The sequence below is a fragment of the Daktulosphaira vitifoliae genome, unplaced genomic scaffold (assembly GCF_025091365.1).
Source record: "Daktulosphaira vitifoliae isolate Bord-2020 unplaced genomic scaffold, ASM2509136v1 Scaffold_2, whole genome shotgun sequence".
Classification (NCBI taxonomy): Eukaryota; Metazoa; Arthropoda; class Insecta; order Hemiptera; family Phylloxeridae; genus Daktulosphaira; species Daktulosphaira vitifoliae.
In genome coordinates this window covers 1,892,433-1,918,997 of record NW_026099573.1, presented here as the reverse complement: position 1 = coordinate 1,918,997, position 26,565 = coordinate 1,892,433, and the positions used below count along the sequence as shown (strand labels likewise).

Genomic DNA, 26,565 nt, shown 5'->3' with positions numbered 1-26,565 from the left:
ATTAAAACGCTGAGGTATTCTTGTAGTGGCCGGGGTCTTGGCCTCCTATCTGACACCCAGTCGAAGCGTGATGTTAACTGGTATGTGCTTTAGTGGAAATACTGAGGCGTTCATGGAGTGGCGGAGGCCTCCTCTCAGACACCCAGTCGAAGTATATGACCAAGCACTAACTAGTTATTAATAATTAAATTAAATAATGTTTAAAAATCTATTGCTTTACCATTCTTTACTCAGGTTATTAATTCTAAATAATTGGGTTAATGTAAATTTACTTACTTCTTTTGTATATGTTGCGTTCAGTTTTATACTGTTTCTTTTTTAATAAATAAATAAAANTTGTATATGTTGCGTTCAGTTTTATACTGTTTCTTTTTTAATAAATAAATAAAATATTGACGCAAAAATAATTGTACTTGATATCGCTTTAAAATGTACCGACGACAACACGGGGTCGCGGCTAGTTTGTTCAAAATAAATCAAATAGAAGAATCCTGAATTCCTTATTGAATTCAGATCTTCAAAAAGAAGAGAGAATTGAGCCGCTCGCTGGCACGCTTGCTCACTAACTCACTAATGTGCAAGCAGAATTAAGCCTTTTTATATTATTTTTAATTACCCCCTTCATAGGTTGTTGTCGTCAGCGCTTTTAGTGATTCTCAATTTATTGTATTAAATTGAACATAACATGATAGTTATTTTAAGATAAGATGTATAGCGTACAATAATCAATTTAACATGTATATATATATATATATATATATATAATAGCTAGTGTACAACAATGTATATGTTATATCAGATAAATAAATTATTTGTTTGTTTACAATTGGTATTAAATATAGAGTAATCATTTTTTATTGATAATGTAAGATGTGTAATGCAGAGCATTGTGCATATTACGACAGCACAGTTCAAATAAAACTAGTCATAAAGAATTAAAACACCAAATACTCTGTAGTAATGTATTTGATATAGATAGTGCAGGTTGATACAGTCTTACCCACCTGCAATATCTATTTGATTTAGGCATTTCTAAATAAATAATTCTAAAAAATTAAAAATCAGAATAAGCCAGTATTAATCATTTTCATTTTTTGAAATAGTATTTAGATTTCAATAACCCNAAACTTCCATAACTTTTTGAAAAATCAACAAATCAACATAATTTTTTTTTATACTAAAACCTTAAATATTTACCTTTCATTTGATATCATTTTTTTGAAAATCTAACACTTAACCTGCTCATTGGGGGAGATTTAAAATAGCAACTTTTTTACAAAAAATAAATTTTTCAACTTAATTTTTGAAAATGTTCCGGCAATACTGCGTCCTTTAAACATATATCAAATTAAAGTTTATTTTATGTACTATAAAATAAAAAAAAAAAATTTATCCCGACACTTTATCTTCTACATTTAAACTGCTGCCGTAGTTAAAAAAACACTATTTTTTGTTAAAATTTTCGATTTTAAATTTTCAACTTAAAAATTCTATAACTATTTGAAAAATGTATATATCAGCACAAATTTTTTTTTTCTAAATACATTATAAGTACATCTTTCATTTGACATACTTTTTATTAAAATTGGACAATTTCCCCTTATATAGGGGGCGTTCAAAACTTAAAATATTGTAAAAAACATAGATCTTTTTCAACTGAACTTTTGAAAATGTTCCGGAAATACTGCGTCCTTTAAACATATATCAAATCAAAGGTTATGTTATATACTATCAAATGAAAAAAAAAAATTTGTCCCGACATCTTATCTTCTATGTGCAAATGGCTGTCGAAAATTTAAAAAAAAATGTAATGTTTGCGATAAAAATTACATTTTATCGGGATGTTTTTTGTACTTAAAACTGCCATAACTTTTTCAAAAATGAACAAATAAAAATAATATTTTTTTGTATTGAAACCTTAGATATTTCCCTTTCATTTGATATAATTTTTTTTGAAAATCTAACACTTATTCTGCTCACTGGGAGGATTTAAAATAGTAACTTTTTTACAAAAAATAACTTTTTCAACTTAATTTTTGAAAATGTTCCGGAAATACTGCGTCCTTTAAACATATATCAAATTAAAGCTTATTTTATGTACTACAAAATGAAAAAAAAAAATTTGTCCCGACACTTTTTTTTCTACATTTAAACGGCTGCCGTAGTTAAAAAAACACTATTTTTGTGTTAAAATTTTCGATTTTCGATTTTAAATTTTCAACTTAAAAATGCTATAACTTTTTGAAAAATGTATATATCAGCACAAATTTATTTTTTCTAAATACATTATAAGTACATCTTTCATTTGACATACTTTTTATTAAAATTGGACAAATTCCCCTTATATAGGTGGCGTTCAAAACTTAAAATATTGTAAAAAACATAGATCTTTATCAACTGAATTTTTGAAAATGTTTCGGAAATACTGTGACCTTTAAACATATATCAAATCAAAGGTTATGTTATATACTATCAAATGAAAAAAAAAAAATTGTCCCGACATCTTATCTTCTATGTGCAAATGGCTGTCGAAAATTAAAAAAAAATGTAATGTTTGCGATAAAAATCACCTTTTATCGGGATGTTTTTTGTACTTAAAACTGCCATAACTTTTTCAAAAATTAACAAATAAAAATAATATTTTTTTGTATTAAAACCTTAGATATTTCCCTTTCATTTGATATAATTTTTTTTGAAAATCTAACACTTATTCTGCTCACTGTGGGGATTTAAAATAGTAACTTTTTTACAAAAAATAAATTTTTCAACTGAATTTTTGAAAATGAAATACTGCGTCCTTTAAACATACATCAAATTAAAGCTTATTTTATGTACTATAAAATAAAAAAAAAAATTGTCCCGACGACCTATCTTCTATGCGCAAATGGCTACCATATTCAAAAATATGCTATTTTAACAAATTTTTTTTTTTTTAATTTTTTTTTTTAACACTATCTACAGATTTGCATCGAAGCGTTTTTTATGATAGTGATTTTAATCACTGTCAGATATCATCTATATTGAATCCAACTATACCACGACCCCACTGTGCCGCCACCCCACTGTGCTGGGTTTTACATTTTTAACTTTATAATGCTATAACCCATTGAAAAGTCTATGGATCAATACAATATTTGTATAAGAAATAATATTTATATTCCTCTTTCATTCGACATACTTTTTTTTAAAATAACACCATTTCCCTTTATATACATATTCATATATTACACTTATAATTCATAAAACTTGTAATTAGGATATTAATATGGAAATAGGAGATCATGTAACTTTTGGAATAATCCGCCAATTTTTTTTAATTAAACACTATCTACAGATTTGCATCGAAGCGTCTTTTATGATAGTGATTTTAATCACTATCAGATATCATTATACTTGACCCAACTATGCCACGTCACTACTGTGCCGTGACCCACTGTGCTGGTTTTTTTTATATATATGTGACAACAACATTTTAGTTCTGTTTAAAAAACAAACAATTTTTAATTATGCATGATTATGAAATTAAAATCTTCAAATATTAATTCATCAAAATATGAATCAAATTTTTCTAGCTAGTTGGCTTTGGTTTGGTCGAGTTGTGTTTGATTAATTCTTATTTTATAAGAAAATATAAAAATGCTACAAATATTCTGTTGTTGTTCTCTGACATTGTTAAAAACTGTATAAAATATTTTAGGAATTTAAACTTTATGTCTTATGAGTGACTTAGATAATCATATCTAGGGTAGTAAAATTCTAGATTGGCCCTGGGTGTTCGCTTCTTTTCCACTCTGGGGGAAAAAATGCCCGAATCCTTAATCCGGTTCTGGTTTTAGGAAAAATGCGCATTAAATAATATTTTAGTATTTTATTAACTTAATTATCTCTTCAAAAAAATAAAAAATATTTACTTTCGACTTTTTTTTCTTTTGACTTGAAACGTCTAAGATAGTAATATATATTGTAAATATAAAATCATTTATATTGGCTCCAAAGTAATTTACTGTTTTGTCTACTTGTTTGCGTGATTCTGCTTCAAATATTTTCGTTAAACCTTCTTTATAATTATGTATTACATATTTTGACTTTGGCTGTGTAAAAAGTTCAATAAAATTAGAGCCAAAAAATTTTTTATCTGAGGAGTGATTGTGCAGATATTTGCTGATTAAATGCTCTTTATAAAAATATAGTATTTAAAAAAATAAAATAGCTTTATAACTCAAATCATCTTGCCATATCGGGTAAAATATATATGCGTATATATATTTACTTAAAAATATATATACATAAAGGTGCGACAGAACTAACTAATTTATAACTCTTGATACAATTATCATTTTATTGTAATTTTTTAAAAGCTATAAAATACAGTTTACTTACGCATTACTAAAGAATAAATATTGAGCTTTTGTCTGATTTTTATGTAAAATTATTAATTTTTATAAAATAATTAGTAATATCAAAATGTCAAATAACTCAAAAACAGATACACCATTGAAAAAAACTTCATCATTGTCATCTCGAAATAATTGTGAGTTTACTCTCTCAGATGTAATGAAAAAATTAAAACAAATTGAGTCATCTCAAGACCAAAAATTTATATCCATTAATGATAAACTTTCTAGATATGAAACTAATTTCTCTGTTCTAAATAATACTCTAGAAGGAATGTTAAGCTCTATTAACACATTAAAAAATGAAATTGAAAATCTTAAATCTGAAATAAGTTATCTTCGGAGTAAAATTTCCAATATGGAATCCCTTTACTCAAGTAAAAATTTATCTTCTGAAGATATTATTTTAGAAGCACAACATAGGCTTACTAAAAGCAATAATGTAATAGTCTTTAATTTAGCTGAGTCACCAAATGAAAGTTATCAAGAACCACTACAAATTGCAATGGAGCTATTGACTGATTTAAATTTAAATAGTAGAATTACTTTTGCTAAACGTATTGGTAAAGGTAGATCAGCTGGCCGCCCACTTCTTTTAAAATTCGAGAATGAGTTGAGTGTATTGGAGCTGTTAAAAACTAAATCTAAATTGCGATCAATTGAAAAGTGGAAGAATGTTTGGTTAAGTCCTGATCTCACAAGATCTCAACAAAATACTACGAAATCATTACGTGAGGAGTTTCACCATAGACGTGATGCTGGAGAAAAAAATTTGGTAATAAAATATGTCCAAGGAGCTTTATTAATATGAATTAGGCTTTAGAGATTACAATGTGTTTAGAACCGATCGCAGCGTTTCTACTAGTTCATATTTGCGTGGTGGTGGCGTAATAATTTGTGTTCATAAGAAATTTAATTCTTAACGGGTTTTCACTCATATTAATAGTGTTGAACAACTATTTGTACTGGTGGAGGTTGGTGATAACAATAAGTTTTTGTTAGGTACCTGCTATATACCGCCAATGAGCCCATTTAGTACATATGTAGCTCACACTGAGACAGTTGATTATTTGTGCTCATTATTTACCAACACACAAATTATTTTAACTGGAGACTACAATTTACCAAATGTTAAGTTTTCTAATGATGACCTTGGTATAGTATATTTAGGTAATTATTCACAAAATTCTGATATTATTTTTGAGCAATTTTCACATTTAAATTTTTATCAAGTAAATGAAGTTGAAAATGATTCTGGAAGGACATTAGATTTAGTATTTGTATCAAATAATTCTAATTGTGTTAAAAAAAGTGAAGATAATTTAGTTCCTGTTGATAGTTTTCACCCAGCACTTTACATTAGCTCTGACATTACTATAAGACCTAGTCGGTCAGTAGCTATTAATAAAAAATTTAACTTTAAAAATGTAGATTATGTTTTATTAAATAAATTGTTAAATAATTTAAATTGGTCTTACTTGTATGAATGCAATAATATAAATTTCGCTGTCGATAGGTTTTATGAATTGATTTTTTCAGTTATTGAAAAATCAGTTCCAAAAACCTCACCGAGTAAATCGTCGTTCCCAAACTGGTTTTCTAAAGAATTAATATCCTTAATTCGTAAAAAAATAAAATTACACAAGAAATTTAAAAAAAAAGCTTCTTTATCTATTTATGAAGAATTTTCTGTAGTTAGATTTAAGTGTAAAAAGCATTCGAAAATTTGTTATTCTAACTATTTAAATGATATTCAAAAAAACTTAAAAACCAATCCTAAATTTTTTTGGTCCTACGTAAAAAATTGTAAAAAGGTAAATTGTCTTCCTTCTACCTTGGAGCTAGATAATTTTCATTCAGATAATATTAATAATATTGTTAATATGTTTGGCCAATTTTTTGGTTCTGTTTATTCAAATTCTAGTAATATTACAAATGGGTCTTTTAGTAACATATCTGAACGCATTGATATAAAGAATTGCTATCTCTCAATAACTGAAGTTTTTGAGGGTCTATCGAATTTGAATATGAATATGACCATAGGTCCGGACTTTGTTCCTGAGATTTTTCTCAAAAACTGCCGTTACTCCCTTACTCGTCCAATCCATTTTCTTTTATCTTTATCTTTATCATCTGGTATTTTTCCTACGACTTGGAAAACCAGTTATGTTTACCCTATTTTTAAGTCTGGGACAAGATCTAACATACGTAATTACAGATCTATAACTAAAATGAGTATTATACCGAAATTATTTGAAAAGTTGTTAGTATCAAAATTGTATTACACTTTTAGCTCAATATTGGTAAAAAATCAACATGGATTTAGAACTTCTAAATCTACAGTTACTAATTTACTTGTCTACTATTCTGATTTAATGTCTATTATTTCTAAAGGTGGTCAGGTAGACGCTATCTACACTGACCTTAAAAAAGCGTTTGATAGTGTTAATCATTCTATATTAATAAGTAAATTAAGTGCTATGGGAGTCGGTAACCCTATGATAGATTGGTTTTCGTCTTATCTCAGTGGCAGAAAACAAATAGTCAAAATTGGTGATGTAACTTCTTTTACTATTGATGCTACATCTGGTGTACCCCAAGGTGGGCATTTGTCACCTCTTTTGTTTATAATTTTTATAAATGATCTAAGTAATGTTTTCAATCACTGTCAATGTTTATTATTTGCGGATGATTGGAAGTTATACTTACAAATTAACTCATCTAGTGACTTTTTTAAATTACAATCAGATCTTGATAAATTTATATTATGGTGTTTTGAAAATGGTTTACAAATAAATAGTGACAAATGCTCACAAATCACGTTCAGTAGAGTTAAATCTTTTTACAATTATCAATATGTAATTAATGGTTTTAACCTTTCTATAGTTAATCACATAAAAGATTTAAGCGTTTTTTTGTCTTGTGATTTATCTTTTTCGAAACATATTAGCTATATTTACAATAAAGCGTCGCGTACATTAGGATTCATAAGACGTAATTGCAATGAATTTCATGATATTGATTGTTTAAAAACTTTATACTTTTCTCTTGTAAGATCTGGCCTGGAGTACGGTTCTATTATTTGGTCCCCATTTATAGCCAACGATATTAAAAATATTGAATCTATTCAAAAACGTTTCTTAACTTCTTTATCGGGCAAATTTAATAACAATAGGATTAACCAAAAGATTGTTTTTAATAATTTGAAAATGGACTCTCTATTATGTAGAAGACAATATTTAGATGTAAAGTGGATGTATAATTTACTCAATAACAAAATCGATTGTCCCGAAATTTTAGAAAAGATACCATTCAATGTTCCTCAAGTATTTCTTCGTAATAATTCCATGTTTTATATACCTACCCTCACGCAGAACTATTGTAAAAATTCGCCAGTTAATCGCATGCTAAACTTATGTAATTCATTAAAAAATTTTTGATTTTAATCATGATTCGTCAACATTATTATTGTCAACATGTCGTATTACTTTCAAAGTATAATCTTTCAAATGTTCACTTTATATTTATTTACATTCATTTTGTATTTTTTTTAGTTTAATATTTATAACTTTAAAGTTTTAAGTTTTATAGTTTGTTATAATTTGTATAGATTTGTATTATTTCTGTACTGTCTACCCTAATGGGCATAATCATCATCATCATTTTGAATGATGAAATAAATAAATAAATGTAAATTATAATAGAGAGCAAAGGGGATTTGAGGTCAATTTTAGACTAGATTTTTTAGATTTGATATCCGATAGTAAACAAAATCACTAATTTATAGCTTAGAAATAAGTTTTAAAAAAAGTAATATAAATTACAAAAAATAAAAATTTGCCTCAAGTTATATTTTATTAACATACTGGAGTTAAAAATTAATAGTTTTTATTATTATATTGGTATTTTCACCCTGAAATATGAGGCGATCTCTTCCCACATATTTTGACATTGATGTTTACTAGGGTGGTTCTTAAAAATGAAGTTTTGAAATTCATTCGGGACACNTTCTTAGTCATATAAGTCAATTTTTTTTTGTCGAAATTCGTTCGGGACAGCCCCTAGAATTGTTCTGTTAAAAAAATAAGTTGTACAAAATTTGGTTGAAATTGAGTGACATTAACACGTGCCGCAAGAGGGTTGAAAATTCGTCTGTAAGGGTGGTTTTTCAGTTTTCTTCATTTATCTTACAAACTATGTAATTTACAGAAAAAATCATAAAACTTTTTTGTAGAACTATATGTTTTCTATAAAAAATATTATAAAAAAGTATAAAAATATTATAAATAATATTTAGGCCTAGAAATTTAAAAAACAACATATATTTATTTCAACTATTGGAATCAGTTTTATTCGTTATCTTAAGTATTGCAGGCGTACTATTAAACCTATAAAAAAAAGTTTCATACAAAAATTGTTCAAAATTTAATTTTCATCATATTTGTTGTACTTTCAATTTATTATTATTATTAAATTCAGTTAAACTATTCGCGTATTTATTCGCAAAAAATTATTTTATACTAATACACAAAACAAATTAATTATAATTACAGTCACATATTGAAATTACAATATTGTACAAGAGATTATTATATTTTGGTAAAAAGCCCGTATACCTACAATTACTGAACAACATTGTGTAGAAAAAGTAGAAAAATTGTACCAAGACTAGAAAAATTTATAAAAATCAGAACACCGAAAAACTGAAGCTCAATATAAAAAAAATTCTAATTTTGTTTCGAACCTTAAAAATTTGTTTGATATAGCTCATGCTGATGCCTTTAATATTATAAATATTAAGGAAGACAAAGAATTTTTAATAGCTCAGCGGAAAAAAGGGCGTCTTGGTTCAATGGTTGGCGTCAACAAAAAATTAGAAAATATTGAAACTGTTGGTGAGCGGGATTATTAATNTGCCTTTAATATTATAAATATTAAGGAAGACAAAGAATTTTTAATAGCTCAGCGGAAAAAAGGGCGTCTTGGTTCAATGGTTGGCGTCAACAAAAAATTAGAAAATATTGAAACTGTTGGTGAGCGGGATTATTAATCGTTAAAAAATCGAACGCTCAATTAACCTTATTTTTTTGATATAAAATTTTTTAATTTGTTTGATTAATGTAATGAATATTAAATTTAACATGAATAAATAAAATGTACAAAATATTTGTTCCTTAATTTTATTTATAATTAAAACTTACATGAAAATATTTAAATACAAATGTAACCTTGATTAATATTGGAGCGCGTCGCTGATGGTTCAGCGGTGGAACGTACACTGATTAGACTTAATACTAAAAGACACATTGCTGACCAGCCAAACAAAGATAAAAGACCATACTATAGTGTGACTCGCGCTAACAGAAACTAATATTGAAAATAGAAAACTAGCGGATGATCATAGAAGAGCTTGTGCTAGTAAAGAAATTGAAGCTATTAGTAAGTCTTAATATGATCAGTTTATACGATTAACCAATTAACTATTAACTTACATTTTAGCTGAAACTGTACAACTACAGTCGTTTAGTAGCAGTGATGAAATAGTTGATGATAATGCTCATAATACAAAAGCAGACCAATGTGAATCACTAAGAAAATGTTTTAAAACAAGACGAGGTACTGACAATTGTATAACAATTGTTTCGATATCAAGTTTCATACAAAAATTATTCAAAATGTAATTTTCATCATATTTGTTGTATTTTTAATTTATTATTATCAAATTTAGTTAAACTATTCGCGTATTTATTCGCAAAAAATGATTTTATACAAATACAAAAGTACAAAAACAAAGCAAATTAATTCAATTTTATAATAAAGTAATCTTACGTTACTGAGGACATATTAAAATAATTGATAAAAGTTAATTATTTTGGAAAAATGTTCACATTACCGATAAAATGTATATAAATATACAACAAAAAAAAAATGTATAAAATAATAATAGGTTTATAATAAAATCGGGTTTTTCGTTAATATGAACCGATATTATTATTCAAAAAATTTAAATGAGTATTAAAAAATGTGAATAAAAAAGATGAAAATATATCATAACAACATATTTTTGGTTATTAAAGTTGATTTTTTAAAATCCGGAAATTTTTATGACAATCTGATACAACTTGTAGAAGATATTGTTTTTGATTTTCATCTTTTGTGATAATTTTGTTGTAGTCTTCTATTAATTTGGTGACTCATTCAGCTACATCATTTACAACAGGTATTTTTTTAACTACTGACAAAGCTTTTTGATNCTACATCATTTACAACAGGTATTTTTTTAACTACTGACAAAGCTCTCGTTATCAGTCTATTTGGAAGGATTTTCATTCAAAAATTGAGTATTAATATTGAAATAGTTGGTAAGAATTTTTACTTATGAATTGATCAATTTCATTTTCTAAAAACACATGACTATATTTCGGAGAAACGATTAAACGCTTAGAGTTTGACACTATATTTGATGATGGTTCTATATCTTCAAAGCTTTTACCATTTTTATTTTAGTTTCAACTGGTATTTATTTATATTACCTCAAGCTTGTTGAAATCTTTTAAATATTAATACATCTGGGCCTGATGTTCCACCAAATTTGACATCAAAATACCCTTTTAATACAATTTCGTAAATATGGTGACGGTAAGGTAAATATATTACATCACGTTCTAATAACTGTTCTAAAATAATACATGCTCCGTTCAAACGGCCAGTATTTGAATTAGTTGTATCACAACAAAACGGTTGAACCTGTTCTGATAAGCACCAGTCAATAAGCATTTTGAACACAGCAGAAACTTGATCATTCCCGGTGCCAGTGTTTATAAAAGGTACACCTAGAAGTTGTTCCTCGCCACTGCAAGAAGCAATTACAGGTAATCTATCGACTAAATTTTTACCTGTAATGGCAGGGAGAAGTTATCCGTCCCAATGTAGCACAATTGCCTCATCTCTTTTTACCATAAAATCCTGTCGTATTTTTTCTGCGCGTTCTTGACGGAAGCTTAGTCGAGAGCGTCAAACCGATGATTTATTCAATATTAATTTACTAGAATCAATACCAAATGCTTCCGCAGCTGCCACTAAAATATGTATCATATAACCATCACTTATTTTACATCTATCTAGTGCTATAGACAATTTTTCTGTTATACAATTGTCAGTACCTCGTCTTGTTTTAAAACATTTTCTTAGTGATTCACATTGGTCTGCTTTTGTATTATGAGCATTATCATCAACTATTTCATCACTGCTACTAGACGACTGTAGTTGTACAGTTTCAGCTAAAATGTAAGTTAATAGTTAATTGGTTAATCGTATAAACTGATCATATTAAGACTTACTAATAGCTTTAATTTCTTTACTAGCACAAGCTCTTCTATGATCATCCGCTAGTTTTCTATTTTCAATATTAGTTTCAATATTTTCTAATTTTTTGTCGATGTCAACCATTGAACCAAGACGCCCTTTTTTCCGCTGAGCTATTAAAAATTCTTTGTCTTCCTTAATATTTATAATATTAAAAGCATCAGCATGAGCTATATCAAACAAATTTTTAAGGTTCGAAACAAAATCAGAATTTTTTTTTATATTGAGCTTCAGTTTTTCGGTGTTCTGATTTTTGTAAATTTTTCCAGTCGTGGTACAATTTTTCTACTTTTTCTACACAATGTTGTTCAGTAATTGTAGGTATACGGGCTTTTTACCAAAATATAATAATCTCTTGTACAACCAAAGAGGCACTTAAACGCAAATTTAGTTTTACCTCCCTCATATTGTAAAATAATACTGTCAAAATTTATCTATTGGACGGCAATTTGCTACCAACTATTTGAACTATATCCAAACAAATATATAAAATTTGATTCACGTAAACTTGATATCAAAACCATTTTCAAATAATAATAATAGAAAAATAATTATATATTATATTTCTATTTTGTAAACACAACAATGTAACACTCAGTTGACAATGGACTGTATAAAAATGTATACAATCATTATCGTATGTTATGTAAGAGTCAATAATACTAATCGCTATCAAATGCAGCAATATATACAACAGTTATCGAACTTGATAAAACTTTGATTTAAGAATAATAAATGTTAATAGATGCATTTGTGATAATACCCCATTAAATAGTTGGGTAAAAAATATATCGTTGTCAAAAATACAAAATGTTAGTGAACTATTATAGTATAATTAAAGCAACCGTTATTAAATACAGGCTCAATGAATATAAGAATTTACATATTTCAGTTGTAAATTAAAAAATATTGTAATTTCAATATGTGACTGTAATTATAATTAATTTGTTTTGTGTATTAGTATAAAATAACTTTTTGCGAATAAATACGCGAATAGTTTAACTGAATTTGATAATAATAAATTGAAAATACAACAAATATGATGAAAAATAAATTNAATAATAATAAATTGAAAGTACAACAAATATGATGAAAATTAAATTTTGAACAATTTTTGTATGAAACTTTTTTTTATAGGTTTAATAGTACGCCTGCAATACTTAAGAAAACGAATAAAACTGATTCCAATAGTTGAAAAATATATATGTTGTTTTTTAAATTTCTAGGCCTAAATATTATGGATATATGGACTTTTTTATAATATTTTTTATAGAAAACATATAGTTCTACAAAAAAGTTTTATGATTTTTTCTGTAAATTATATAGTTTGTAAGATAAATGAAGAAAACTGAAAAACCACCCTTACAGACGAATTTTCAACCCTCTTGCGGCACGTGTTAATGTCACTCAATTTCAACCAAATTTTGTACAACTTATTTTTTTAACAGAACAATTCTAGGGGCTGTCCCGAACGAATTTCGACAAAAAAAAATTGACCTATATGACTAAGAACCACCCTAATGTTTACGATGAAACTTGTGTAAAGGTTTACATGAAACTAAGATTTTATTTATTTAGTAGTTTACGACGAAACTCTACTAAAATAAAGGCATATGTATGTATTTTCGTGTGCTTTTCTTGTAAGGCCGTTCATATTGANTTTTCTACTTTTTCTACACAATGTTGTTCAGTAATTGTAGGTATACGGGCTTTTTACCAAAATATAATAATCTCTTGTACAATATTGTAATTTCAATATGTGACTGTAATTATAATTAATTTGTTTTGTGTATTAGTATAAAATAATTTTTTGCGAATAAATACGCGAATAGTTTAACTGAATTTAATAATAATAATAAATTGAAAGTACAACAAATATGATGAAAATTAAATTTTGAACAATTTTTGTATGAAACTTTTTTTTATAGGTTTAATAGTACGCCTGCAATACTTAAGATAACGAATAAAACTGATTCCAATAGTTGAAAAATATATATGTTGTTTTTTAAATTTCTAGGCCTAAATATTATGGATATATGGACTTTTTTATAATATTTTTTATAGAAAACATATAGTTCTACAAAAAAGTTTTATGATTTTTTCTGTAAATTACATAGTTTGTAAGATAAATGAAGAAAACTGAAAAACCACCCTTACAGACGAATTTTCAACCCTCTTGCGGCACGTGTTAATGTCACTCAATTTCAACCAAATTTTGTACAACTTATTTTTTTAACAGAACAATTCTAGGGGCTGTCCCGAACGAATTTCGACAAAAAAAAATTGACTTATATGACTAAGAACCACCCTAATGTTTACGATGAAACTTGTGTAAAGGTTTACATGAAACTAAGATTTTATTTATTTTTAAACTTACTTTATTAGTTACTTTAGAATACTTCAATAAATCGATAATACAGTTTTCTTTAACTTCAACACAACTAATTTTAACTGACGCAGACTCGTTTGATGATAAACTTTCAACCTTTTTAAAAAACTCGTCTAACAATCGTGGAGCAATACCTATGTTCTAAATGAACATTTTAAATTAAAAATCTATAATTAACTATTTGCAAATACAATTAAAGATCATCGATAATAACAAATTGGTTAATTAGGAACAAATCAATAACCGATTCTAGTTATTCGGATACTTAATTTGTATAAAATATAAACCAAATATCAAGCATATTCAGCATATCGATTATAAACTATTGTTTATAATTATATAAATAATTAACTATAAAATTGGTATACGTAAAATTTAAATACACTGTCGTAATTATCATAAAAAATATATAAGATTGTATTACATTAATACTTAAGGAATTTAAAATAAAACAATACTAGAAAATTATATAAAAAAAAACCAGTACAGTTGGTAGCGATTTATAAATATGTAATTTTTGGGGGGTTTCCCCGTTTACGGAGAACGAGGGAATTATTTCAATTTTAGGGGGTAATATCTTCGACTAAATACGACTTGTGATATTTTGACGTATTGTTCATCAAAATCGGTCCAGTGTGAGCTGAGATTGAGCGTTCACAGACACAAAAAAAAACCCAGCACAGGGGGGTCGCGGAACAGTGGTTCCATGACGTGGCATAGTTGGGTCAAGTATAATAATATATGACAGTGATTAAAATCACTATCATAAAAGACGCTTCGATGCAAATCTGTAGATAGTGTTTAATTTAAAAAAATTGGTGGATTATTTCAAAAGCAACAATAACTTTTATTCCCTTAATTTTATCCCGATTAGTTATTTGATTTATAATAATAATAATAATAATTTAATTTAATATGATATTGATACTCAATAATTTAATATTGTAATTTTTATAGAGATATTATAAAAATAATAAAGTAGTTGTATATTTCTTTAATTTTAACGCGTATAAAAATTTAAATGGTTTGATGCAATACTTTATAACAAAATATGCTTATTACTTATAACAAAGTTATAAGTTTTATACACTGGACTACAAGAAACTTTTATCAGAAACAAAAATATACTTTGTTAAATCAACTTTTCGCGATGTTTGCAAATGTGCCATTAGACTTTTTCTATCATTTATAAGTTTTAATATTATTACATATTATTAAAAAATAAGTATTTACACATAAAAAAAATAACTAAGAACAAAAAAAAAATCATTTTAAATTAATACTGATTTTGATTATTAATATGTTAAAATAAGGCAAATGACATATTTAACCTATTTTTTTAATCGTTTAAAGTTGATTTTTGTGAATGTTTATAATAAAAAAAATTTTTATTTATTTTACCATAACTTTTAGCTCAATTTGAAAGTTTAAAACTGACATCATTAGATAGGAAGTTTTTTGAGACTTAAAAAAATCGTATCGCTAATATTAATATACACTCAGGAAATTTTATAATAATTATTTATAGTAAATTTGTCTGAAAAGCTCATTTTTTTNCGCTAATATTAATATACACTCAGGAAATTTTATAATAATTATTTATAGTAAATTTGTCTGAAATACACATAAAACTAATAAATATAAGCCATGTTTGAGCTCAAAGAAATACAAAAAAATGAATTAAAATACATTTTGTAATAGTAAAAGCTTTTGTCTACCGTCTTAAAAATAAGATTTTGCAGTTAAAATAATTTTTTAATTTTTATTATTAAATTTTTATCCATATTTATATATCATATGGTAACAAATAATGTCTTTGAAAAAAAAAAATGAACTTTTTTATACATGTTTTATACTTTTTTAGAAATGGGGTCAGATAGACCCCCACGTGACTATGAACGTTAAAAATAGGCACACGTCTGCTAAAGGGTTAAAAAGATCTAAAAATCCATTGTTAATCCAGGAGAAACTAACAATCATTTTTTTTAGAAATGATTTATGTAATAACATTTTATGAAAAAAATTGGATTATTATAGTCTAGTAGTAGAAGACACAAATAGAGTAAAAAAAATATTATATTACAAAGTAAAATGCTTTAATTTTGTAATTGAAACCTGTCATATCGAACTTGATTTGTCAATAAATACTTTGAAAACATTATAGATGAATAATTTTAATTGTCTGTATGGAGAACATGGGATAAGTTCGTTAATGACGTATCGTTGAAAAAATAGGTCAAATTAGAGCAGAGAAAATAAATGATAGTCATCAAAAAATAACTTTTCAGCTTTGCATATGAAGCTAAAACCTAAAATATAGTAAAATAATTTTAATATGAAGAAGGAATTTCTTCTCGCGAGGGGTTACTACATAGAAGTTAACGAATCTAAATTAGGTAAAAATCAATTGAGTTGAAAATTTATTCTAATTTATTCTAAAAAGAATTAAGAAAATAATGCAAAATATTTCCTTGCCATATGAGGAGGGTTGGAACTTTGTATCCCAAGCGCGTACAACAGAAGTGTTACCGACTCGGCAACTGTACGTCGCTTCCGTCGACTGAAAAAAATGGCAATTTAAGCTAGTTTGTATTTCAAAGTTATTTTTATCTACTTAAAAAAAGCAAACAAATTTAAATAAGTTTAACTTTCTATGCTATATCAATTTGTTTTATATAATATTTATGAAAATCAATTTATTTCCCTTGTCAGGTATTTTAAAATAAAATAAAATACAAAACCCACAATTTTAACACAAAAATAGCAAATTTTTGAATACGGTAGTCATTTTTACCATGAAGACAAATCCAGAGGTCAAATTTTTTTTCAAATTATACAATATTACATAAGCTTTAATTTAAGATATATATAAAAGTATCAGTCTTTCGGGAACATATTCAAAAGTTAATTTTTTGTAAAAAAGTTGCGATTTTTAAACCCTTCCTGTGAGCTGGTAAAGGGTCACAAAAATATAGCAAATGATAGGTAAATACCTAAGGTATCTATCAAAAAAATGATATTATATCAATTATATTGATTGGGTAATTTTTAAAAAAGTTTTAAGTAAAATATATTGAAAAAATGTCGAAAATTAGCGATTTATATATTTGTAATTTTTTTGGAGGTTTCCCCCATTTACGGGGAACGAGGGAATTTTTTTCAATTTTTGAGGGTAATATCTTCGACTAAATACGATTTGTGATCTTTTGACGTATCATTGAAAGAAATCGGTTGGGTGAGAGCTGAGAAAAAGTGGTAACAGACACAAAAAAAAACACATCTTAGTAAAACCAATACCTTCTCAGCTTCGCCTCGAAGCTAAAAATAATAAATAAAAAAACACATCATAGTTAAATTAATACCTTCTCAGTTTCGCATTGAAGCTAAAATTATATTCCATATAATATTAAAATCTTAGAATCAGTTATATTAAATAACTTAATATAAAATGGGCATTCTGGCTCAGATGTTACCCTGTTGGTGCTCAGAATGCTCTCACTCGGTCAGTTGTGCTTAGTCATTCTAAAAGGTACACGCAAGAGGAGTATTTATTGGAAATATCAAGGTAGAAAAATAACCAATTTACCAAAAATATAAAGGTTTTAAATTAAATTTGATGAGTACATAGATTAAGTAGGCACAAAGAAATATCAAGTGATCATCAATAATAAAAAAATCTACGGAGTTAATTTAATAAATCGTTAATGTTTGTACGGAGTTAGTTGGCAGAGTTATATCATTGATGCTTGTCTATTTCAGGAGTTAAGTAAGAGGTTCATATATAGCCACCATACTACTCTGGGTGACACATGAGGTGACTCAATTCTGCCTATCATTGATAACCACCAATATTCGTGGAATTATTGATATTAAATAATGTGACAATTGATTATAATAATTTTAATATTAATAAATAAAGATCACTTTATTTTTCTATAATTTTATATCTTTCTTACAATACCTCTTATTTATTCTCTGTATTATATTGTTTATTAATTGTTATATTATTAAAACAAAAATAGTAACTTTCTACCCTCAAACATTTTTATTTATATTTTCTTTCTTTTTGAGTTACCACAAATCAGTGTTGGGTTTGGCTGTGCTATTAAAATGAAAATATGTCAAAATTGTTTTCACCGACATATACATTATATAGTATACATAAAAGCGAAGGAAATATACAAGGTTTAAATCGAGAGCAAAAATCTGATCAGCTTATAAAAAGGTCCCTTTCATAGATAACATCTATACATTGGCCCCAACTTAATTGGTGTGGTACTGCCCTGACCACATACCTACTCCCATCCTTTTTTAGTTCGTAAAATAAAGTAATTGGGATGAAAAGGGATCAAACAAGCATAAATAGAAAATAAAGCATAGTTTACACAATGACACTAATGTAATGACACCAAGTTGCAAGCATCGACACTAAACTTTAAAATTTATAAAATCACATATATTCTTATATTAATAAAAATTTTATTAATATTAATAGTATTGTTTTTTTAGCTTCGATTCGATTAATTTTACCATGATGTGTTTATTATTATTTTTTTTTTTTGTGTCTGTTACTAATTTTTCCTATCTTCCCCTAGACCGATTTAATACAGCGATACGTCATGAGATCACAAATCGTATCTAGTTGAAAATATTACACTTAAAAATTTCCCCCTCGTGGAAATCCCTTAAAAAATTACGATTTTTAAAATCGGTAAATTTCGTCATTTTTTAAACTTTTTTTACTAAAACTATTATAACTTTTAAATATGAAAAAAAATGTATTATATAAAAACCTTAGGTATTTTTCTTTTGTTTGGTATAAGTTTTACAAAAATCTGACCTTTTACTTTCCCATAGAAGGGTATTCAAAATAGCAACTTCTGTACAAAAATTATACTTTTCCAACTTAAGTTTTGAAAATATTCCAAAAATACAAACATATATTAAAATAATGCTTATGTTATGAGTAAAAAGTAGAACTTTTTCAACTTAACTTAAAAAATGTTCCGGATATACTCCAAGCTTTATAGATATGTCAAAATAAAACTTATATTAAATACTATAAGTTCAAAAAAAAAAAAATTTATCCCAACACCTATTCTTCTATGAGAAAAAGACCGCCAAATTAAACCAACAATGTAATTTTTATGTAAAATTAACTGATTATCCTGTTAATATTTTAACACTGAAAAGTGCCTTAACTTTTTTAAAAATGAACAAAGCAAAATAATTTTTTTAATATAATTACCTGAGATATTGCCTTTTTATTTGGAATAATTTTTTTTTTTAAATCTGACCCTTTTCTGCTCACAGTGGGGATATAAAACAGCAACTATTTTACAAAATTTAACTTTTTCAACTTAACTTTTGAATATTTTCCGGAAATACTGCATTTTTTAGTTATATGTTAAATTAAAGCTTATGTAACGTACAATAAGTTAAAAAAAATTTATTCTGATGACTTATTTTCTATTTGCAAATGGCTGCTGTAATTTAAAAGAATGCTATTTTGTGTTTTTATTATATGTGAGTACATTTTAAAATGAAACTTATGAGCACCAAAAATTTGCTTTCAGGCTAGTCCAGCCAATGTCTGGCGAATATGGAATTCGCCAGACATTGGTCCATGAGACTTTTTTCTATTTCCAAAATTAAAAAACCTTATAGACCCTTTGTTTTTCAAGCATAGCATGATGACATTAAAAGCGCATCGCTGAATGATATAAAGGCTATCCCAAAGATGGAGTTTGAGAAGTATTTCGAGAATTGGAAGAAGCGTTGGCACAAGTGCATAATATCTAGTGTGGACTTTATTGATGGCGACAACATTAATGTAGACGAATAAAGAAATATTTTTTCAAAAAACCCGGTATTTTTTGAACTATTTTTTTTATTTTATTTTCATTTCGTATGTGTTGAGCATTGATAATGGTTTTGTACTCAAAATACTTATTCGCGATATCTTAGTAATATTTGTGGTTAAATATATTGATATGTTTTTAGTATTAAATAATATAATATTTTATTATTTATTTATTATATATAATATTTTTAATTTTAAAGACGTTTTAATTATTTTCTACTTTTCTTATGTCTGTATCAATCAAGGCCACACAACACCAAAAATAAACCAACTATAATTTACCCGAATGTTAGCATTTCCTTCGTTATCAGTGAATGTACCAATTATGGTATGTGTTTTACCGGAGCATTGTTGGCCAACAGCAATTATTACACTGTCAATTCCATAAAAAGCACTAAAAACAAATTTTACGATAAAAACAAAAAAAAATTATTTATTTCATTTTTTTTCATTATATATATCATTTTAACTTCAAAACAAAGTATAGATTAAAGAAAAAATAAATTGCTTGTGCTGCTGTAGCCCCATTTTGACTATATAAATTGAGATAATAAACTTCACGTAGAGTTCCTTTATGACACAAACTTCTTATCCTTCCCTCTTCACCCGAAAAATACATTTTATATATGAGAAATTACGCTCTCACAGCTTCAAGGTGTACTATATAAAAAAAGTACCGATTTCTTGGTAGAGAACATATTTCATAAAAAAATTTACAAACAGTTTAATTTTATGATTGAAGTAGATATCTAATCCAAGATCTTTTAGGTAACGTGGAGGATTATCAATTCAAGAATTTTTGGGGACAATAGGGGTTTTAATGAGAGGATTTGGATGATTGTAGTCGGTTGTTAAATGTTTTGTACCTGAAAATAGCAGTTTATTAACACGCTTATATTAGTTTCAAATGTATGTATGTATGTAAGTATGTTTGTAACTCTCCACGCGCCACGTGTTATTATTCCTGCGTATCTCGTCATGAGACTAGACTGTCGTAACGCATTCACCCAAAAAGGCAGTCAACGAAGGAGTAATTTTGGCGAATGGCGGAAAAAATTCACAACCAAATTTTTTTTTTTTAGTATAATGACATACTAAAAGTCCTCATCGATTGGATTTGAGCTTTTTTTTTACAGCCTTGCAAAAGTTCATAAATATGAGCTTTTTTAATTTTCTCAAAAAATATTTAACTTACAAAAAAAAAGTTTCGTTCAAAAGTTGTTTAAAAGACAATTTTAAACAAAAAATATATCTTATATTTTTTCATTTAAAAAAATATTTTTCGAGTTACATTATATTTAATACGAGTAGTAGGGTAATATTGGGAACTCTAGGCCCCCCGCCTCACCCACTCACCAACCATCCTGTATTGTGGGTAGGCGTGGTCTGGGGGAGGGGCGTGTCATACAGTGGGCGTGGTTTCTCGATGGTGGGGGTAATGACCATGGTCAAAGATACACTATGGGCGTTGTATCTCGATGGTGGTGATAAGGGAGGAGTGGTCTTTATGATGGTGGGGATAAGGAGATGGCATGGTCTTATCACAGATGGTGTAAGGAGGAAGAGTGGTCTCACGATGGTGAGGGTAATAGGGGACTTAGGTTACGTGTTAAGGCCAATCAAAATGGCGGTTACAAGAACGCATGCGCACTATAACTTTATGTCAGCGGTGGGGTAGGTAGCCATTCGAAAATGGTTGTTCTCCTCCTACGATGTCATCTACTGGAGGTTAAGATAAACCTCATGTGAACTGATAACGGTAACTGATAACGTACACTGATAAACGTACACATTACATTCAAATAGTCTAAGTCAATTACTTAATATTAACGCTACAGGGGTGTCTGTCAACATTTCCTACATAGGAATGGGTAATGAATCTTGACATAAACTAACCTGTAATGGGGGGGAGGGTGATGAAAACAGACGTAAACTAATTTACCGCACATCTATACATTGTATATAATAAATAATTTCTCAGAATTTTATCATCGGTTACCAGACGCAGAGCTAAGCATATTTCCAACGTCAAAGGTACCGACATATTACAACCCATACTACCAGACGCTTAGGTAAGCATATTTCCGACATCAAATGTATTACTATGTTATAACATTCATAGGCGTCAGCATTTTATGAGAACAATGACAACGACTGTCGTTATGGCATTATAATTTCTAAGAATTTTATCATCGGTTACCAGCGTATAGCTAAGCATATTTCCAACATCAAAGGTACCGCTATATTATAACGTTCATAGGCGTCAGCATTTTTATTTTTACATAGTATTTTATCAATGCCTACTAGATGCTTAGAAAAACATCTCGTTAATATTAGTATATTACTATTAATTATATATATATAATTAATATAATTAATATAATAACTATAATTTGTTATATATTTTTAGACTTAACTATGTTTGTCGTTATCGGTTGCTATTATAGTATAATCGCTGTTATTATTATTTTCTACTGCGCCTTTAAAATAATAATATGTGTATTGCATTTTATTTTATTATATTTAATTTTACAATTTTTATACCTATATCTAGCGGTATTACATTTAAAGTCGCACTCCCACCACCAGCACCCACGAATCTTCACTGCGTTTAACATTAAATGTATACATTACATTTAAATAGTGTACGTCGAGTAGCGGCCGCCGTCACCACACTTGTCCTTGACTATTACAGAAGTTATAATTAATTTAATTATACATAATAATTATAACGTCGTTATCGGTGGTTACAATTGGTTACCGATTGGTGACAAGTAATTGTCACCGACGAGAATGTCCTACTAACAATCGTTGATAACACCTAATGGTTAAACCGAATTGGGTTTGAGGTGCGCACAATGGATGAAACCCAATGAAAACTAACCTATGTCGGGGGAAGGGGATCTCCTCAACAAGTCCCAATGAGCGAAGGAGTAATGAAACTTAACTTAAACTAACCTAATGGGAGTGGTGCGGATGAAACCCAACGTAAACAAACTTGTCGCACGTCTATAGATTATATATAATAAATAATTTCTAAAAAATTTATCATTGGCTACCAGACGCATAGCTAAGCATATTTCAAACATCAAAGGTATCGCCATATTATAACCCACATTACCGTCTACATTTTACGAAAAATAATTGCTGTCTGCGTTTTATCAAAGTTATCTTTTTCTAAGAATTTTTATCATTGCCTACCAGACGCTTAGATAAGCATATTTCAAATATCAAATAGGTAACCGCACAATAATGATCATTGTCGTATGCATTTATTTTTTACATAGTATTTTATCGTCGGTTACCAGACGCTTAGGTCAGCATATTGCCGTCATCAAATGTATTACTATATTATAACGCTCATAGGCGTCAGTATTTTATGAGAACAATGACAACATCTGTCGTTATGACATTATAATTTCTAAGAATGTTATCATCGGTTACCAGACGCTTAGGTCAGCATATTTCAAACATCAAAGACGTCACCGTACGGTTATTGTCGTATGAATCTTATCATCGGATGCCAGACGCTTAGGTAAGCATATTTCCGACATCGTTTGTGTAGTATCTGAACCTGTTTAAACCAACCCAAAATTGTCTAAACAAGATCTTTGACTCCTATAAAAGAACGTCACATCAATTTCAGACTCATTCACTCATTATCTTTTCTAAAGCGATTATACCAAAAACCATTTGTCTGATTATTTCTATTTGCTGTCCTGAAGAATTTCTATGACTTGTTGACTTTTGATATAAAATAAAGTAAGTAATACATTTATATATATTTTTCATTTAAACTGTTTTCTACTGACTTTGGTTACTAGTTATGTTTAGAGTTGTTAAAAACTTTATTAAATTTTTATTTTAGAATGGAGCAATTAAAGAAACAGTTGAACGATCAGAGTACATTAAAAAGATATTCAAAATTAAGTGATTTGGAGGAACACACGCCATACAAAATCATATCTATGAAAAATACAAGCACACGAAATGGGGTTGTCGTTGTTGGTTGTCTATTCAACAATATGAATGTGTTTATTTCGAGATTGAAATTAACTAATGAAGAAATCGAAGCTTACAATATCAACAATGATGATAACAAATTATATTTATTATATAAAGGCAAAAGTGGGAATGCATATTTGTTTGATTTTCAGTAATTCGTTAATATTTTGCCTTGTTTATTAAACTTATTTATATAAAATAAACCAGCAAACGTCTTCTGTACTAGGTATGTAGATTTTTACAATAATTAACATTTTAATATCTCTTTAATTTTACCACCCCTACAATCTTTATTTATTATTTTTTTTTTCAATAAATAAATTATTTATTTCATTTTTTATTAAAGCGAGAGAAAGTGGTATGCGACTTGTGCCGCACGGCATTCAAGGATTCCAACCCCAAAGTTGCAGACCACTGCCATTTATCGGGCCGATTCAGACAGATGTTGTGCAATGTTTGTAACCTGAAAGTAAAGACGGTTAACTTTGTTCCATGCTTCTTGCACAATCTTTCAGGTTACGACGCGCATTTCATCGTCACTGAATTGGGGTACGACGACCAAAGGATTTCGGTCATACCGAATTCCGAGGAGAAGTATATTTCGGTCACGGAACACGTGACCAATAACTTCTCCATACGGTTTGTCGACACCTTCCGGTTCATAGCCTCCTCCCTGTCCACCTTGGCCGGTAACCTAATGACACCCGACTTCGTTAAATTCCGGGAGACGGCCAAGGTGTTCCGCCCGGAAGACATGCCGTTGGTGACGCGTAAGGGCGTATATCCCTACGAGTACACTGATAGTTGGGCTAAATTGGACAAAACGGAACTACCACCTCAGGACGCTTTATATAGTCAGTTGAGTGAGTCAAATATTGATGAAGACGACTATAGACATGCCACGGAGGTGTGGAACCGTTTCGACTGCTTAACCCTCGGCGAGTACAGCGACCTATATCTTAAGATCGACGTGTTGTTGTTGGCTGATGTGTTTGAGAACATCCGCGACATCTGTATTTCAACATACAATTTGGACCCGGCGCATTATTACACCGCGCCCGGTTTTAGCTTCGATTGTATGTTGAAATACACCAGGATGAAGCTGGAGCTCTTAAACGACTACGACATGCTACTGATGGTGGAACAGGGCATTCGTGGTGGGCTAGTGCAGGCCGTCAAGCACTATGCAAAGGCCAACAATTCTAAGACACCCGATTACGATCCGTCAAAACCAGACTCATGGATAGTGTACCAAGACTAAGTAATCTATACGTATATATATATAAACGTGCAATAATTGAGCGGTGGTTTAAAAACGTTTAATGTATACAGGCAATAACCTTTACGGGTGGGCTATGAGTCAGCCCATGCCGTACGGTGGCTTTCAGTGGTATAAAAGAGCAGACCCTCTGGCTGACCTCCAATCGTTGTCGGACACTGGTAATACGGGGCGTATATATGAAGTGAACGTATCGTATCTGCTGCATGTGCATGACGAGCACAACGACTTGCCGTTCTTGCCTGTCAACGATGTACCGCCGGGTTCCAAAGAGACCAAACTCATGGCCACTTTGAAACCCAAACAGCGGTACGTCGTACATTACGTTAATCTTAAACAGGCGATCGCACACGGACTGCAAGTCGATAAAGTATGTATAGTTAACCTATAAACTATAAGCGATGATACTAATATAAATATTTGTACTGCAGGTGCACCGCGTTTTGGAGTTTCAACAAAGTGCTTGGTTGAAACCATACATTGAGTTGAACACTGAAATGCGGAAAAAGGCGGCAAATGCTTTTGAAATTGCATTTTTCAAACTAATGAATAATGCCGTCTTTGGTAAGTGCATGCTCAATGCTAAAGTGGGTTATTCGATAATTTTTTACATTTTATAGGGAAAACAATGGAGAACATGCAGAAACGCATCCGCATTGAGCTAATCTCCAGTCCCGAACGTCTAAGCAAGCTCGTAAACCAACCAACTATCAACGACCGTATCAAATACGGTGAAAGGTTGTGCGCCGTCATAATGGACACAAAGATGGTCAAGTTTATCAAACCAATATACGTCGGTTTAGCAGTGCTTGACATTAGCAAGACGCTAATGTACAAGTACTTCTACGACGTATTGAAACCACATTATGGCAGTGCAATCGAATTGGTTTACATGGATACTGGTGAGTACAACCGTACAGTAGAAATATTTTTTATATTTATATATTTTTAATTTTTCTCAGACTCCTTCATATACCTGCTCAGAGTAGGCGACTTCTACCAGGATTTAGCTGGTAGCCCCGATTTACTGGTGCACGTGGACGCATCTAGCCTGCCCAAGGATCACCCTTGCTACTCCACCGATAGAAAGAAGATGCCCGGCTTGTTTTCAGACGAGACCAGTGGCCTCACTCTCTTTGAGATCGCTGCACTTCGATCAAAGTGCTACGCATTTGACATGGAAGGCAGCGAACTCATAAAGTCTAAGGGGATCCGCGGACACGTCGTCCGGAACCATCTGTCTTTGGACGATTACAAACGGTGTTTGTTT

At 29.0% G+C, this 26,565-nt stretch overlaps 2 protein-coding genes across 2 annotated transcripts in view; one reads left to right on the top strand and one right to left on the bottom strand.

Annotated features, from left to right (window-relative positions):
- The window catches only part of LOC126897709 (uncharacterized), a 33,275-nt gene extending 18,854 nt beyond the window's left edge, over positions 1 to 14,421 (bottom strand). The window contains exons 1-2 of the mRNA XM_050671511.1: positions 14,137 to 14,421; positions 3,912 to 4,091 (exon numbers count right to left, since the gene is read on the bottom strand). The gene's annotated coding sequence lies outside the window, so the exon portion shown is untranslated. The remainder of the gene's footprint in view (positions 1 to 3,911; positions 4,092 to 14,136) is intronic.
- A 10,917-nt stretch (positions 14,422 to 25,338) lies between these two features.
- Positions 25,339 to 26,565, top strand: part of LOC126900095 (uncharacterized) — a 3,443-nt gene continuing 2,216 nt past the window's right edge. The window contains exons 1-3 of the mRNA XM_050675552.1: positions 25,339 to 25,665; positions 25,727 to 25,859; positions 25,916 to 26,197. Coding sequence (XP_050531509.1) covers positions 25,339 to 25,665; positions 25,727 to 25,859; positions 25,916 to 26,197 — 742 coding nt within the window. The remainder of the gene's footprint in view (positions 25,666 to 25,726; positions 25,860 to 25,915; positions 26,198 to 26,565) is intronic.